Below are 18,546 nucleotides of genomic sequence, written 5' to 3'. Positions count from 1 at the left end.
TTGTTACATTCCCTAGAATTATTATTTACCTAAACAATTTTCATAAACAAATTCACAGTCTGGCCATTTTTCAACGAATATGCTAAATTTTTCACAGAATTAACTAAAAATATGATTCCGATTACTATTTTGTATGTTTCGTTGCAAATTTCCAAAAATTATTCATAATTTAAACAGTTGTCATAAGTAAATTAAGAACTTGACCCTTCTCCAATGAATAGGCTCAATTAGTTCAAGGTAAAAAAAATATATAATTCCAATAAATATTTTCTACGATACTTTGCAAATATTCAATAATCATTAATTATTTCAACAATTTCTATAAACATTTTTAGAGTTTGGCTGTTTCTCAAGGAATAGGCAAAGTTTTTTAAAAAGTCAACTAAGGATATCTTTCCGATAACTCTTTCCGATGACTCTTCATTATGTTGTTTTGTAAATTAAAATTTTTTTAAATTATTTAAACAATTTATATTTAAAAAATTCAGTTGGGCTGTGATACTTTGTAAATTTTCAAGTATTATTAATTATTCAAACAAATTTTACGAAAAATTGAGAGTTTAGCTATTTTTAAACTAATCGGCTCTGTTTGTTTATGGATTCAGATAAGAATGTTTTGCCGATGACTGTTTCCTACAAAAGTTTGAAAATTCATAATAAATATTAATCATATCATCCATTTTAATAAACATATTCAGAGTTTGACTATTTTCAAAGAAATATTTTTAATTTGGTTACGAACTCAACAAAGTATGTATTTCCAATAAGACTTTCTTACATTAATTTGCACATTTACAATTATTAATAGTTAGTTAAACAATTTCCATAAACATATTCATAGTTGTTGTGTTCTTTCTTGCAACTGGAAAGTTGTTCATAATCGTTCGGACCACTCATTGGTAATCCATTTTGCATAAAAATACATGGAAATATTTTTAAATCTTTCCTTCGAGATACAGATATTCATTCTACAAATTCTGAATAAAGTTCTAAAAATTTCACTGAATCAGAGGATATTCTAAGATATTGCAGCATGTATTATTGAAAATCCGACAATAGTTCAGAGTAAGATATTAAGATATATATATTAAAAAACATGCAAGTATGTTTCTGAGTATTGCAGTAAATTAAACAAATTAATCCTTCATTTTCTTGTTTTTTAGAGATCTCCCATATACTCTTACACACGAACAAGCATTACAATATGACCAGGTTCGACAAAGACTAAACAATGGAATAAAAGTACTTAAAAGCACAGTAAAAGAACTCCTGACAGGGATAATTGCATCTAGAAAGTTGATTCCTTATGGAATGTTGTACATGGCGAAAGTTTTAAATGAAACATTGACTGCAAAATTCCCAAATTCACCCGAAAAGGATATGTTGAAAGTCGTCGGAAATTTCATATATTATCACTTTATTAACGCAGCAATAGTAGCTCCTGACGCTTTTGATATAATATCACTGCCAATCGATCGATCTTTGTCCAATGACCAAAGACGCAATCTTGCCAGTATTGCGAAAATTTTGCAGTTTGCATCTTCGAAGAAAGGAGTAAGTGTTTCAGTTCTCAACCTATTCTAAATTGAAACCAGTCCCATGGATTGTCCCCTTATGGCAAGCCTTAACCAATTTCAACCTAAAAGTCTTTGCACCAGCTTATTTTTTTTAGAATATAACTATATGATAAGGAAGTTTAATAAGCTCAAAATGAAAATTATCTGTGGGATCCTTTTTTATCAATCAAAAGTTTGGAATTTTGTTTAAAATTGTCCAATTCTGGATACTGAGCGTTATTAGTCGTTGATAAAAGGAAAAAAATCCTATGGAAGTGTATGGTAAAATGAACGCATGTCGTTCTATGGCTGTGTAAAGGTACCTTACGAATGAGGTTTACACCTCACACACCACAGATTATTTTTAGTTTGTGATAAAAACTTGCACGTAATCTTGTATTTACGTTCTGCAAAAATCCGACGAGTGCAGAATATTCATTGTAATACAAACTTGTGGTGTGAGTCGTTAACATTACACGAATCTATTTTTTTTTAGTTTGGTGACGAGGCAACACATTTGGTATGTTTAAATCCATTCATAATAGAATGCCACGAAAAATTTAAGAATTTTTTCCGATATTGTTGCCAAATAGAAGAACTGGAGGAACATTTCAGTATCCATGAATACACGGAAGCTACTTTGATACAAAAGCCTGAAATATGTATCTCGTTGCAAGTAAGTTTTAATTGTAAGAATAGAGATTCAAATGAAAAAATAAGTCGATAAATGAGGTTATTGAATTTCCGCCCCCTCCTATGAAATTCCAGGAAATATGCGACACACATCAACTCGTACTGGAGTATCAAGATCAGATCGCTTCCGATCCTCTAGATCCCTTGCATGAACTTTTGGAAGATTTGGGGACTGCACCTACCGTTGCTTCATTATTAGGTCTAGGTATGGATAATATTAAATATTTTAAATATTTCATAGACAAAGATAATAGACAAAATTATTAATATTGTCCGCTTTTTCTCAAATGCTCTTTCTCTGTGCATTGCGTGTCTAAGTTGTCACAACAACAATTAAAGTGCACAAATTTCGATGTAAAATAATTTTGTCATATCCTATTCATTGCAAATAAAAGTTGTACTAATATCAGTTAACCCGAATCCGCCCACATTTTTTGTTGAGATATCGTTGTAAAAAACTGATAAAGTTGCCAAATCAACTCAAGCAAGACTGGAGGGCCACTCTGATATGTTACCTGGATGATATAAGATGGTTGCGTGCGGGTTTTAAACTGAAAGAATGGCAGCAAACCAGATTTTCGCTTTACATGTGGAGCGTACCATACATGGTACTATAGGCGGATTCGGGTTAGAGCAGACTAAACTTACCAGCGATCTAAAAAAACAATGCTTTAGCTCTGATAGGTTTAAAGTTATTGTGAACTGAAAATGGTCCTTTTTATTTCATTAGTAAAAAATACTAAATGTCAAATCTTTAATATTTCTCGGAACAGGTTTATAATTACCTTTTAGCGAAAATTTAGACAATTCTTGTCAAGGCGATATTTCGCGAAATATTAGGAATATGATATTCAATATTTTTTAGTCTAATAAAAGTCTAATAAAATACAATAAAAATGGTGATTTTCATGTCATAATAGCTTTACGGTTATCAAAGCTAGAGTATTGTTTCTTTATCTCCGGCAAATCTAGCTTGTCTAATTAAAAATAACACTGCTGAGCGATGTTTTGTCGAGGATTATCGATCTCTAAATAAAAAAGAAAGGATTTCATTTTACTTTACTGAATTTTGGTGATAATTATCTAGAGTCGAAGAAAGTAAATGTTTCATTCGCCTTGACTTACCAATGGGATATTTATAAGTACCATTGTCAAAGGAAGCCTAAACAAAAGAAAAGCTCAAGCTTTATTACGTCAAGCGAAACAGGTGCTTTCACATTAATGATATCTGAAATTATAAATGCACCCTTTTATTTCTCAAAACAAGCGAGCGTGAAAGAAAAATTGATTTTGATTATAAAAGTTTTAGGTCGTACAGGTTCGGCTACAGGAAGGTAGAAAGATGTACTAATTATTTATTTTCAAGTATGGTCAGCTAAGTGTGTCAATATGTGTGAAGTTGCATCCAGTGCATACTAGTAGCCCAGCAAACATGGTTACAGAATAGATCTGTAACTGTTCTAGAGCGAAAAAGAACAAGATCTGGAACAGGTTAGTAACAAGTTACGAACATGCGAGTAACTCTGTCATCTACCATATACTAGAACAATTCTGTAACAGTTTTAGAACGCTGTGACTTACGATCTGTAACATTTTTAGAACAATTCTAGAACTCAGTTACAAATGTTGTATGAAAAATCCGTAACAGATCTAGAGCACTGTAGTAATCGATCTGTAACATTTATAGAAAAATGCTAGAACTCCATTAAAAATGCTGAATAAAAAATCTGTAACAGATCTAGAACGCTGTGACAATCGATCTCTCACATTACTAGAACAAATTCTAGAAATTTCGTACGCTGCGTTGTAAAAAATCTAGGACAATTCTGTAACAGTTCTATAACAATTCTATAACAGTTCTATAACAGTTATGTATAAAATATGGAACATTGTTATACACCCCTCATAGTAGTAGGATATCCCGGGATAGTTGATTTGGCCCCATTTATGTCCCGGGTTATTCCAGGTATAACCCGTCGGAATACCCTGCGAGGCGGCAATTTTGATATCCCCACGGATATATTTTGATCCGAGATAAAAATGATTTAATTAACAAAAATTATATGTCCGAGATATGCACATTAGGGATATTCGAAAAGGTCAACTGGACCGTAGTGCAATGGATGAGCCTAGCCCTGGAGAAACCGCCTTGTTGTTCACAGTAGCCTCTACGCGTATGCTTCTCACCGCCTCGACTCCTCTCTTAAACACTCGAACCTTCATTTCCATTGCGAGAAAGGCAAATCGCTGTGCTCCCTGGCGCACTACGACCAAACTACGGCCCGAGGCGGAAGGATTCAAATCTTCAAATACTAAATCAAATCTTTTTGTGTCAAATCTTTTACCCATGAATCATGATTTACCATTTATATTATCATGAGTGTTAGACAAATGAATATACGAACTTATTATTTAAGCTAAGATACAATAATTATTCGTTTAACATAATACATAAAAGTAAATAACGAACGATATCAGAATTTGATTAAGTTTCCATGAATGTTTGGATAAAGTCCCCTCCTAGAAATAATCGCTTGGATATGATTAATAACGATTAGGAGTAATAAAAAATGTGTGTTCAGGCGGTATACCGAATGAAAAGTCGAAAGTATATGGGTTAACAACATGTAAAAATCGTACCATTTAACGATGTGACAGTGATGTAGTATGATTATCAAGTATAGGCAGTTTGTTTTAGCGTTTATATTATTGTGAAACGTTTATTTCCTTATTTTTAAATTAATATTGATGAAACTTGTTTGTTTTTCAGAGTAAAAACCTGTTTGTAATTAATTGAGGCAAAATCAAAATGCTTTATAGTGACTAATTAACCTCGAACTCAGAATAATGGATACCCAATTAAAAACGATTGGAAACATTATAGAAGGCAGGATGGCGCCAATATTTTAAAACTCCGACGGCACAGTGTAGAAAATAAAGTTAATAGTAATAATATAGACAATAATAAATATTTATCTGTGATTCGTTATTAGTGCTAGAAAATGAACACTTGATCGTTAGTGCTAGAACTCCGTAGTAACAAAAGACGTTTTATTTTATTTATTATTGTTTAAGATATTTTATTGACATAAAAAATGTCATAAAATAATAGTTATATGTCGAATTATTACGGGATAAAATATTTTGCTGGCATGAAAAATAATTTTAAGATACTTGACAATGCTGTTTAATGCGAAAAAAATCTAAACATGAAAATTTTTGAACAGTTCTGTCACAATTTTGTCACAGTATTCTAAAACACTGTTACCAATTTTGTTCTAGAACAGTTTGGTTACAATTTTGTCACAGTGTTCTAGAACTCCCTTATCTTTTTGTTTTCGAACAGTTATGTCACCATCTTGTAACAACTGTTATAGAACACAGTTCCTCTTTTGATGTAGATCAATTATATAACTTGTTTGCTGGGAGATTAATGTACAAGTGGGGATAAAGGGACTTTGCAAGAGTGTAATGTTTTTAGCACGAGCTGCAGTCGAGTGGAGCATCCATGCTTATATTAAAATTATGTGTATGTGGCTTATATTAAAATCCATGCTTATATAAAATTTCTTGAATTAGAATCGCGGTACCTCTATTAGTGTTATTTCTGTACAATTTATATCCACGGACTAGATCGACGCGAAGGGATTCGCGTAGTAAAGTTTCACTGAGCAAGCAGATGGTAATATTATTATGGTAGAGGTATGTTGCTAATTCGAGTCTTTTTTTAAGGATACCCTGAGCATTCCAAAAAATTATTTTGAGTGTGTTTTTATTGAATTTGGCCATTTTCTATAGCAAGAGAAAGTATATTACTTATAATCTCGGCGGTTTATTTTATAGCTTCCGTAATGTTCATCCCCCCCCCCCCCCCCCCCCCCCCCCATTATATCGGTGGTTAAGATTGTAGCTCTTTTTAAGAGGTTTACTAGATTTATTTTTATATCTTGAGTATATGAACTTTTATTGGGGGTGATTACTGGAGTGTTTTTGTTTTGTGGGATGCAAAATGTCGCGGAGGTTGGTACTTTAGCTTGATTATTAGTGGCTTTTGAGATTTTGGATGATTGTGTAGTGTGAGTTTTGATTGTGTTCATTTTTGATGTAGAGGCGACGGCTGTGCTGTAAAGCGGTAATTTTTGTGATATTGGGGCATTGACTATTAGGGCGTCTACATATGCCGGGTTTTCTTTTGGTTCAATCTGTACAGCTGGTTTAAGGGAAGTAGTTTCTTTTTGTGAATTTAGAGATTCTGGTTTGTTATTAGACTTATTGAAGGCTTTTTTAAAGGCAGAACAGCCCCTGTAATTCGCCGTGTGGTTTTCAGGTCAGTTAGCGCAAGTAGCCGGCGATTCACGATCTTTTGTGCATTCGTGACTCAGATGCACGCCCCCGCACTTCACACAACGTGGAGTGGCATGGCACATGTCGGAAACATGATGGAATCTTTGGCACTTGTAGCACTGCGAAGTTTCCTTTGGTTTAACGTAGGGTTCAACTTTTATTTTTATGTAGGCAATGGACTGGAGATTGAGAAGCTCCTTTGCTTGTGGAGTATTTGGGACCGTTACCAGAAGCATAGGTAGCGCTTTTTTAGTTTGTCAGTTTCTCATGCGAGCGACCGATGTAATAGAGTATCCGTCCTCTCTGAGTTCAGAGAGAACTGAATCTTCCGGGTATGCAGCGGGGATATTCCGAATAACGAGCTTGATGGGTGGCAAGTTAATGCTTTTATACAGATAGTATTGGAAGCCCTGGTGCTTGAGATTAGTTATAATTTTACGGTAGTCTTCAATATAAGACACGCGAACTGAATAAACATCTGGGACGAAGTTATATATTATGGGAGGGTATTGAGTGGACTGTTTCGGGAGTTTATGGAGAATTGTGTAGGGGAGGTTAGCCTCATCCACAATTACATTAATAGGGGGTATTTTTCCTAGTCCTGCTGATTTTTTAGTGCTAGGGTTAGGTGGATCAATAACTCCTTTCAGGTTAGGCTGCGCGGAGCTAATTACGGACGTTCTCGGCGTCCTACTGCTTCCTCTGATAGAAGTGACTGAGGATTGGCTACTATTATCGCTGGCCGAAGCGATAAGCGCAGTTGTTACTTACTCACTGTGTACGCTGTACGTCTGTGGAGGTAGGTTGTTGAAAGGCATGGCAGAAAGACTAAAATTATTATTTAATTCGATTGCCGACGAGAAAGATCTTTTATTAATTTTATTTAAAGATGTAGCTCAAAATAAATCTCAGGCCCTGTATTTCGCAAGAAATCTTAAGGGGTTCTAAAACATTCATCTTTTAAATGGTGAGCGGTGTTTCGAAAATTTTTCCGGTTGAATATTCAACAATTTAATTATCTACTTTCAATAATTGATAATGATCTAAAGGGGAAGTCATGTGGAAATAAAGCATGCAAATATGTAGGGATGTTTTCGCTCGAATTCCACTAAACTTGAATCGTCGATAATTAGAGTCGTTGATCACAGAATAAAATTTTCCACATAAACTGTTGCTCAAGAAATTAGACAGCCCTCATAATCATACGTCTAGACTGCTACTGCAAGCAGTCGCGTCGTCTCGCTTGTCTGTCGCACACCTACCGCTGCAGCATTGAAAAGGGCTCCATAAAATTTAATTAAAAGTAGTATATTGAGAGACGCATTTAACTTCAGCCGTGCTGCTAGTGTGAAATCAGCTGCAGCATTCGAAGTCGACCTTCAGACGCCTTCTACTAAACTCAAATAACGATAATCATAATATAATATTTTTTTTATTTGAAAAATTATAATTTAACGTGAAATTGATGAGGCAAACTTTTATAAAATAAAATGAATAAATTCACGCTCACTTATACCGTTCAAAATGGAAAAATTTTCAATGGTAAACTTTTAAAATTAAATTATTTTTAAAAATCGTTCAAAATAAAAATAATTTTAAATGGGAAATATTAGAAAATATAAAAATTTATACTCCAAAAACTTAAAATTTAAATAAATCCGAACTTTATTTGAGACTAAAAAAATATAGTCGCGAAGCATTCTTATATTGAAACTTTTTTTTTACTCAAGCCCTTTAAACTTTATATCACATTAACTTAACTGTATTGTTTAGAAATGAATAATTTGCAAATTGTCAATTATGCTATTCGGAATTCATCTAATTCAATTTTATTCAGTTTCATATTTAATAATTTTAAATTGAAAAATTCTAAATAGTTTGGTTTCAATTTTAAAAGCACAAAACTTTCTAGTGTCTTAAATTCTTCGAAATTGCAGTATCAAAATGAAAGACTTGATAGTTGCACACTTTTCATTCGAAAGGATTTTTAATTAAATGCCTCCAGAATGAATTTAAAACAATTTTAAATTAAGATTTGAAAACTGTTTCAAAAAGTTCGCAGTACTATTCAGACACGAAAGATTCATTTTATTCAACTTAACATAATATATTCGAACAAAATTTGAAGCATTGCAATTCTTTCGCGATGTGCTGTAAATGAGTGAAATAATTGAAACTTTGTTTAGGAATTGACTGCTGTGTACTATGGCAGAGAAAAAAAGTGATCAAATTGGACGTGAAAGTCGCTAAAATGACGTTTATGATTCTCGTTTATTTAAAAAATTTAATGACATATTTTATGGTATTTGGAAAACTATAACCAGCTGAGATGATATATTCTAAGTTTATTTAAAATTATTAGATAAACTTCTTTACTCTTTAAAAAAAATTCACCCTTACAATTTTACAAAATCTTGAAACTTAAGCACAAATCTCAATAGGAGTACATATAATTAATATCCCCCCATTTCTTACTAGGTCAAGGGATCGGTCAGTTCTGCTTTCCGAGGGTTTAATTGACAATTTAAAAATGGTTAATTATATCTATTGATTTTTTGAATGAAAAATTAACCGATGGTGTCGCAATGTAGTCAAACATACTAATAAATTTTAAACCACGTTCCGCTCTTTGTTAGGGTTCAAACAAAAATTTGTCCTCTCCCGCCCCCATTTTACATAATTTTTGTCGACTAAATTTTTTTGTGAATTAAGTGGTTACCCAAAATTTACGTAAAACGATTTCGGGTAAAGGAGTATTTGGTAAAATCTTACTGTTGGTCATGAATGAACAAAGGTCAATTTCCATCCAGTGAAATATTTCAATTTTAAATAAAAAAGAAATTGAACAGAATCAAAATGTCGAATTTTTAAGAAAATGGTTCAATCCTCAACTAAAAAAAATTCATTTTCAACCAAAAATATTAATTTTTATCAAAATAGACGAGTTCTGTACAAATAACATAAATTCTCAACCAAATATTTGAATTTAAAAACTACAAATGACCAATCCCTTAAATTGACTACCAAATTGTACAATTTTCAAGCCGACAAGACGATTTTTCAACGCAAAAATATTCATTGTAAACTAAGAAAGAACAAATTTTTAAGAAAGCACTTAAATTTTTATCTATATACCTAAATTTATCTTTTTTTCGCATAAATGTATTCTTTTTTTGTTAAAATTACAAAATTTTGGTTGAAATCTAATCTGTTAAATATTTTGGACCATAATTAGTGCTCTCAACTGGAAATTTAACTAATTCAGTTTTGTTAGAAAATGTATCTTCGTTAGTTGAAGCTTTAACTATTTGGTTGAAAATTTTTGTATTTTGTGAAGAAACCGTCTTTTTTAGTAGAAACCTCATCTTCTGGGTTGAAAATTTAACTTTTTTTATTTGAAAGAATAGATTAGAAACGTAAAGATGCGTTTGCGTTCTCATGCTTCCTCTCTCTCTCGCTTGCACTCTCGCTTTCGTTCGCTCGCTCACTCGTTTGCTAATAAATCTTAAATTGCGCTATCACGGGAAATAGAGACGGAACTAGATATAAGACTTTATGTAAATGCAACGCTTTTGATACGAAATAAAAATATTTCATTGGTTGAAAATTTAACTACTTTTTTCATTCATGGCAAACAGTAAGATTTTACCACATCCTCCCTTACTCCAAATCGTTTTACGTAATTTTTGGGTAACAGGTAAATTCACAAAAAAATTATTCGACATAAATTATGTAAAATGGGGATGAGGGTGGCCAAAATGTTTGAACCCTAACAAATGGCGCAACGTGGTTTAAAATTTAATACCATGTTTTCACTCCATTGCGACACCGTCGGAAAAATTTGCATTACAAAAATCAATAAATATTTTTATTTGTAATAAAGCGTAAGAACTTTTCAGCAATAGCCGTATTCGATTTTTTCTGAATCTGGTATAATTTCAAAATGCCATCTTTCAAATTAAAACCTTCAAACTGGGTATTTTTAAATTGCAATTTAAACAAATTGAAGGTTGGTTCTCCAAACTTAAAATCGTGTAAAAGAAGAAACATCATCTTAGAAAGAAAAATGATAAAGATTTGATATGTTTTTGAGAAAAAAATGGCATATTCCGAAATAAAAGTCAGACTTTTAGTTTGGCATTGGCCGCAAGTTAACGTTCCTAAAATCTCTATATAGTTCAGAATCTGAAGAGCGCGACAGAGACCTCAAATTAAAATTAAAATTATTTAAATAGTCTCAGTAAACACTTCAAAACCTGTAAAACATAAATATTTGGCAGAGAAAATATCGGAAAGAAACTAGAAACATAACCTGTAAACTGTCGAAATTGAGTAAACGGGTTTTGCTCGTTTCGACACAGTTCGCACTTTTCTTTTCTGTAATTGTATTAAAAATGTCAGATTTAATTTAAGCAGTCGTCCTTAAGATGCAAATACTGTTTTATGAAAAAAAATCAAAACAGAACAAAAGTCACTTTTTTTAAATTCAAAAATTTTCTGTACGGATATTCAGAGTATTCAAACAGATGGACAATTGATTCTAATGACTTTTTTCTATAAAACTAAAATTTACCAGAGTTATAGCATTTACAAAATTAAAAAAAAAAACACGAAAATCAACATTTTACGCCAAATAACGCACAACATGGAAAAAAGTCAAGAGAAGAAAAATGTTCGGAAATTTATGATAATTTTAGCAAAATTCATAATTTCTTGATTAATCTTATGATTTTTAAACAAATTCAATAAAAAATGCATTATTTGGGCGTTTGTCGACAGAAAAATTCAGTTTCATTTTAATGGCAGTCTTTTCAGTTGGGAGCTTCATGACAATTTCAGCAAAATTCTTAATTTTTTGATCAATTTTATGATTTTTTAAAAACAAATCTAATAAACAAATGCATTATTCGAGCATATGTCGATGGAATTTTTTTTTCTATATCCTAATTAAAACTGTTGACATAGAAAAAAACGAATTTTTCTGTAGACAAATGCCTGATTGATGCATTTGTTCATAAAATCTGTTTAAAGAAATAATAAAATTAATCAACTTATTATGAATGTTGCTGAAATTCCCATCAAGTTGCCATCTGAAAAGACTGGCATTGAAAAAATCGAATTTTCAACTAAACAATCGAATTTGCAACTAAACAATCGAATTTGGAACGAAACGGTTGTATTTTTAACCAATAAGCTGCATTTTTTGCGTACAATGTTGAAACTTCAGCGAATAAGATTGATTTCTCACCTAGTTAAATATTCAATCAAAAAATATAATATAGGAAGGTTATCCAGGGTTAGATTGTTTGGAGATTTGTGACAGGGTGGGAGGACTGGGTTCATCGGGTTAGTAGTAGGGTTCGGCAGCGACGGAGAAAGGCGGGATAGGTACCAGACCGCGACGATAGATAGAGGCAGGGCAGGATAGAAGGCGGGAGAGTTTGAATTAGATTCATGGCTAGCGGAGCGAGTATCATTGCGAAAAAAACAGATTTAGAGCAAAGAAAGGAAGGCATCGAGGAAGTACACGAAAATTATAGAAAAGGACAGATTAAGAGCAAAAAGCGTGGGAATAAGTGAAGAGAAGGAAGATATAGGTGCGAGCTTGAGATATCAAAAAATGTTTAGATCGCCGCCAGAAAAGCAGAATTTGGTAGCGACGGAGAAAGGCGAGACAGATACCGGACCGTGACGATAGATAGAGGCAGGGAAGCAAAAAAGGTGGGAGCGTTTGCACTGGATTCATGGCCAGCGGAGCGAGTATCTCCGCGGAAGAAATACATTTAGAGCAGGAAATGTTCAGTACGCCGAAGGAAGAGATAAAGGAAAGGAAGGCAAGGGAGAAGTATAAAAAAAACTATAAAAAAGGAAAGATTAAGAGCAAAAAGCGTAGGTTCGATTGAGGCTTTTATCAAAAAGACGAGAGGGGAAGCAGTGAAGAGAAGGAAGATATCCATGCGAGCTTGAAATAGAAAAAAATGTTTAGATCGCCGCCGCAAAAGCAGAATTTGGTACAGAAGAATGATAATAGTAAGGGGACTGAAGGAAGCGGAGATGAAAGTAAGGTTCCGATGAAAGAGGAAAGACTAAAGGAAATTCCCGAAGTAATGATGGAGGTAATGGGGATTTATGAAGAAAAGCAGGAGAAATGGGGAGAGGAATTGAAGAAAGAAATTAGGCGGGAAATGGCTGAACTTAAGAAAGAAATAAAGAAATGGGAAGAAATCTGGGAACAGTTAGAAAAGAGGATGCAATCATTGGAACCAAATTTTGAGAAGCAGGAAGATAATAATAAAAAGGTAGAGGAGATGCAAGGAAGGATAAAGAAACTAGAAAGCTCGAACCGGGATTTTGGTGGGGGCGAGAGTGGGTATACAGAGAAGGGAAGACTGAGAAAAATAGAACAAAAAATATAAAGGAAAGAGAGGGAAGAAAGAAGATGAATCATAGTGATAACGGGTATAAGATTAGAAGGGAAGGAGTTGAAGGAAGGAGTAGAAGAAGTACCAAAAAGAATTGATGCAAAGGTAGAGATTGAGTAAGTAAGAAGTGTACGAAGGGAAGAGCAAATAAGGGGGAGAATGGTACTGGTGAGACTAAAGAAATGGGAACATGAGGGGGAAGTGATGACAAAGAAGAGGATTTTATATGGTAGCTCAGAGGAAATAAAGGATGATTTGACATGGGTAGAAAGGAAGATGCAGTATAAGTTAAGGAAAATAACGCAAGAAGAAAGAAAAAACGGAAGAACATGGATTAAGTATGGCAAAAAAGGGGATACGATATATTAATGAAGGATAGGGGAGGAAAAGATATATACACTGGTATACGCACATGGCATAGTTTGGATGGCAGAGGATGAAAAAGGGATGGCGGTATTAATTACAGGATTGGAGAAATATAGATTGAATATATAAAATATATAAAATATATAAATATATAGATTGAAGGGAATAAAGTTATAAGAAGTAAAAGAGTTTGAATATTTGGGATATATCTTGCAAACGAATGGAGATTATGCAGCTCATATAAGAGAAGGGATAAAAAAGCAGCAGAATTAATGAAACAGATATGGGGAATAGGAAAAAGAAGGTTGAAAAGAATTGGTTAAGGAGAATGTGGTTATTTGATACGCTGGTATGGCCGGCAGTAGGTTATGGAGCAGAGATATAAGGATGGAAAGAAAGGGAAGATATTGAGAGCTTACAAGAAAAGTATATAAGGTGTACACTAGGGGCAGGCTGGGGGACTCCATGATATATGGTGAGAGGAGAAGCGTAAAGGGATAAGTTAAGTGTTAGAGCGGAAAAGAGAGCAGAGAAATTTGAGACAAAGCTGTGGAAGGGAGAGGGAGAGAAGTTGGTGGGAAAGTGTTTGCTGAAGGTCGAAGAGAGGAGATGGAGGGCGATCGAATTAACGAGATGGGAAGAATAAAGGAGGGAGTTCTTTAATAATAGAGAAATAGAAGACAGGACTGGAGTTAACTATGAAGAATTGGAAAAAAGGGAGAGGGAAAGACAATAAATAGAAAGATGGGGAGGATGGAGGAATCAAAATACAATAAATGGTATAAGATGATAAAAAAGGAAGGAGTATTAAAGTATTTAGAAAAGGGATAGGGAGAGAGAAGGTGGACCAGAATAGCAAGATTTAGATTGGGAAACGAGGTAAAGGAGGGGATGTATTGGGAAAAATAAGAGAACAGAAAGTGTAGAATATGTGAATGAGAGGAGGAAACATGGGAGCATGTATGGGAAGGATGTAGGTAAGGAATGGAAGATGAAGGAAGCTGGCAAGAGAATGTGATTAAGATTCTAGGGGAGGATGGATTAGGAGAAGAATGGATGAAGGAGTTAGAGGGTGCTAGAAAAGCTAATAAGAGAGAATGAAAGGATGCATGGGAAAAAGGCAAATGGAGGTATAAAAAAGGAAAGAAAAAGGAAACGGAAGTCGCTTAGATTAGATTGTGTAAAGATTGTAAGTAATGGTAATGTAAGAGTTAAGTAGACTAAGATTCGTTTGCGTTCTCATGCTCTCTCTCACTTGCACTCTCGCTTTGGTTCGCTCGCTCACCCGTTTGCTAGTAAGTCCTAAATTGCGCTATCACAGGAAATAGAGATAAGGAACTAGATATAAGAATTTATGTAAATAGTTATAAATAATCGTATATATAGAAAGGATAAGATTGCAATACATTAAAAATTTGTCATAAGGACAACCGCAGGATTTCCCCGGGAGCGGGTGCTAATCTGAAAAACTGCACGCGCTCCTAGCGAAATCGCGGTAAAATTTCACTCACCACCACGTATCACGACCGTGAGATAGTTGGTTACAGTCTATAACGGAATCAATACGACGATCCGACAAAATTTTCGTGCACCCTGAGAGCACGGAGTGATCCAAGGACTACCGCCTTCTGCATTTTTCCCGCAAGTGATTTAGCATATTGTTGACACGCAGTGATGCTTTTCAGGCTATTAACGAGTGAAACTTTTGGTATTGAAACAAATTGCAACCTAACTTAACGGTACAATATATTTATCATGCTGCCTTATACGAAAGAATTTCCGCTCAGATAGGCCTAGCAAATATCTAAGGGCTAACACCAATGCCAATCTTGATACTAGCCACAGCTATCTCATGCAGCCTTGCTTTGAAGCAATAAATTCTAAATTTATTTTAATTCTAAATTTATTTCAATTTATTACAATTTTCTACCGCTTATGTTTTAAAGTTGAATAATTTTGATTTGGATCCGTTAACAGTCTGCAATGTTCTTACATCCTGAAATCTGTAAAAATTGAATAACTTCACTTCAATAATTTGATAACTTAGTTACTAAACTTCAGCGTTTAAAATTACAGTATAATCATAATGACAATTGGAAAAACTACAAAAATGGAAGTGTAAGCAATTCAATTTTTTAAGGCCAGCAGGCCGAAAAATAAAAGTTGATCTATGTACCTCTCATAGACTTGTCATCTCTCTTTTGGAAAGCTTGAAGTTTCATCCACATATAGTGTAATGCATAGAGATTGGTGCCCCTTTGATACACAGGTAATATTGTTATGGACTTTAGATTGGACAAATGTGCAAAAATTCATCTGAAGAAAGAAAAGATTATTAGCGATTCTACATCTCACGCCGTCAAGGCGGACGCCTACTTCTGAATATCCATTGTCTTGTTACTCGACTTGTTCTAAGTACAGCTTACATCATTGCAAATGGCAGAGATTCCCACTTGAAAAATTTTAAGAACCTCGAGAATATTGGCAAAGGAGTATTCCTTTAAAACCCCGCAGAGTAGGCCGCCGAGACCATTGGCCTGGATTTTAACATCAGAAGTGAGGAAAGTGTATAACTCTATCTCGATGCTTCCTTTCTAAAAGCCAAAGTGAAGAAAGCAGAGGTAAAAACATTCCGCTAAGAGATATTCGACAGACATAATGCGGTCCTAAGAATGCTTTATTACCATATTTGTCGCTCTTACGGGGTTGGCCGCGACCTTGCCCTGCCGAGCGCTCCGAGGGAGATAGAGTCGGTGGTCTAAAACGAGAAGTGAAAAATTTTCAGGAACTACAATTTTCGGAGAACCGTCTCCGTTGCACACTCGAGGCCTGGCATCGTTTTCCAAGACTTCGAGAAACTAACTATATTCGTAATAGAATTCTTGGCTCCGTCCAGGCAACGATCCCCTTTATTTTATTTCAAATCCGAATCTCGTATTTCTTACTTGAAATTATTAATATTGGTCTAGTGAAATATTTATTAACATTTTTGTATTAATTGATTATTATTTAAACAAATGGAATTTGTTTAAACCATTTTTTTTAACATTAGTTTTTTCATTAAAAATGATTACAATTGGTCTAGTGGAATATTTATTAACGTCAGTTCATTAGTTTTAAATTGTTTAAAAAAATTAAATTTGTTTTTACATTTTTTTGTTAAAAATTAATAATATTTCTTCAGTAGAATATTTGTCAACATTGTTTGATTAATTTTAAGTTTTTTTTTTATTTAAAAAAATCAAAATTATGACTTAAATATGACTGATAAATTAATGATTAATAAATAATTGATCAATCAGTAATTAATTATTACTGATAAATATTCCACTCGACCCACAGTAATAATTATTATTACAAAAGAATTCGAAACGAAATTATTCAAACAAATTCCATTTGTTTAAATAATTAAAAATGAATGAACTAATGTTACAACCCAGCCTTTATGATATAATTGCATTATGAAACACCTTGAGAAGATAAGGTAAAAAGAGAATATCCTTCAATAAATTTAATACACAAAGAAGCTGGAGTGTTTTATTTTTGTGTCGATCGTTGTTTATTATCCCTGCCCGGGGATGCTTATTCCTATTGTAGGCTATGTGGAAATCAACTTGGGAGAGTGTGTGAGGAATAAAATTGTGACACCTATTTTAAGCAGAAATGCAGAGGTTGAATATATTTGACGGGTGACATAAATCATTATACACATTTAAAATAGTGAATGGCACACATATCATTCGTAGGCATAATCATATTGGTACGATACAGGCTCACCCAATGTCATTTGTAGATTCGAATAATTTTACACTTATGTTCTACCTAAAATAAGGAACTGAGTAGAGAAATCCTATGTCAAGTCCCTATTATAGGGATTTAGTTAATTAACCGCACGCTCACGAGTCCGTTGTCCAAGATAACTCTAGTCCTAGGTACACTGCTTACAAGCATCTAGCTCCCACTTTAACCTTGCTCAATGTCAAACCTAAATGTACAGAGGCGTTAAGTAGGAAAACCTGAGAAGGTGTCGGGTTTACGCTTCCTACTTTCTTTAAGGATTTTTTATTGTAATTTGTCTCCTAGTTTCCCCAATAACGACGGTGCTTTGAGTGACCGCAAATATCCGACCGGACGGGCATGTAAAAATCTTGATCTATCACAGATCTCTTACCTGGAGGAAGAGACTTTTTGAACTGCCTGGATTACTCGCCGTTAATTTCCTTGATTGATGCCTTGTCGGAGGAGTGAGTGGGATATTTTGTTTAGTCAGGAATTTTTGATTGGAGGAAGACAATGGTGTGATACGAAAGAAAGGAAAATAATTGGCTCGCCTTATGTCATTTTTCTGCAATTGCTTGCATTTTTGTATCATGGTCTCACGGCAAGCGTGAGACAGGAAATTAGTTGGCAGAATTATGAAATTCCATCGACAATTTATCTTTATTCATTTACAGATATTAATTCTTAATAATTTATGATTTAAGACCAAAATTATTATAAATTATTCTGTAGGTCTTGCCTTTCAACTTAAATTGGGAGGTATTTATTACGCTTGACCTTTACGTGGCTACGGCGGCCCTTCATTATATTGGGAATTTTTTGAATGGTGGAAATCGGTTGATTCCTTTTCTTTTTATTGAGTGTTTCAGTTTTCGCATAGCTAGGGGTGTAGGCGGTGAGGGTGATGAGTTAGAACGGGAGGAATTAGGTAAACGACGTGGGAAAGATGACGGGGTACGCGAAGCAACGTCGAGATAGGATAACGTACATGCCCGCAGCCTAATGCATGGATAGGCGCGGCACTCAAAGCATACATGTATGTGTGAGAACGGTTGGCGTGGATGCTATGGTGCTTGCCTGCTACATACTATTATGTATGTATATTAATATAATTATATTTACACAATTTCATGAACGGACATTTTCTACATTTTATTCTTTTGTTAGTTTTTCAGGTCTTTTTTCGTATTATTAATATTATTACAAAAGTAACTATATTTATATATATATCGGTTCGGTTTTGATTCCTCTAGAATCAAACCGAATTACCTATGACCTATACTGGGCGACCTATCAGAGTACGCAGCCTTATCCTTGCATGCGGGGCTCTACAAGGATGGACGAACCCCTTTCCCTAGCTTCTCGTGGGAACAACAATGACAACA

General features: G+C 34.0%; 1 protein-coding gene and 1 pseudogene across 3 annotated transcripts in view; one reads left to right on the top strand and one right to left on the bottom strand.

Annotated features, from left to right (window-relative positions):
• The window catches only part of LOC117168711 (ras GTPase-activating-like protein IQGAP1), a 343,802-nt gene that overhangs the window by 238,886 nt on the left and 86,370 nt on the right, over positions 1-18,546 (top strand). For all 3 annotated transcript variants that reach the window (XM_033354418.1, XM_033354419.1, XM_033354417.1), the window contains 3 exons: positions 1,164-1,554; positions 2,053-2,232; positions 2,325-2,454. In XM_033354418.1, coding sequence (XP_033210309.1) covers positions 1,164-1,554; positions 2,053-2,232; positions 2,325-2,454 — 701 coding nt within the window. The remainder of the gene's footprint in view (positions 1-1,163; positions 1,555-2,052; positions 2,233-2,324; positions 2,455-18,546) is intronic.
• LOC117170421 lies at positions 4,284-4,431 on the bottom strand (annotated as a pseudogene).

The sequence above is a fragment of the Belonocnema kinseyi genome, chromosome 3, assembly GCF_010883055.1.
Source record: "Belonocnema kinseyi isolate 2016_QV_RU_SX_M_011 chromosome 3, B_treatae_v1, whole genome shotgun sequence".
Classification (NCBI taxonomy): Eukaryota; Metazoa; Arthropoda; class Insecta; order Hymenoptera; family Cynipidae; genus Belonocnema; species Belonocnema kinseyi.
This window is presented reverse-complemented; position numbering and strand designations above follow the sequence as displayed.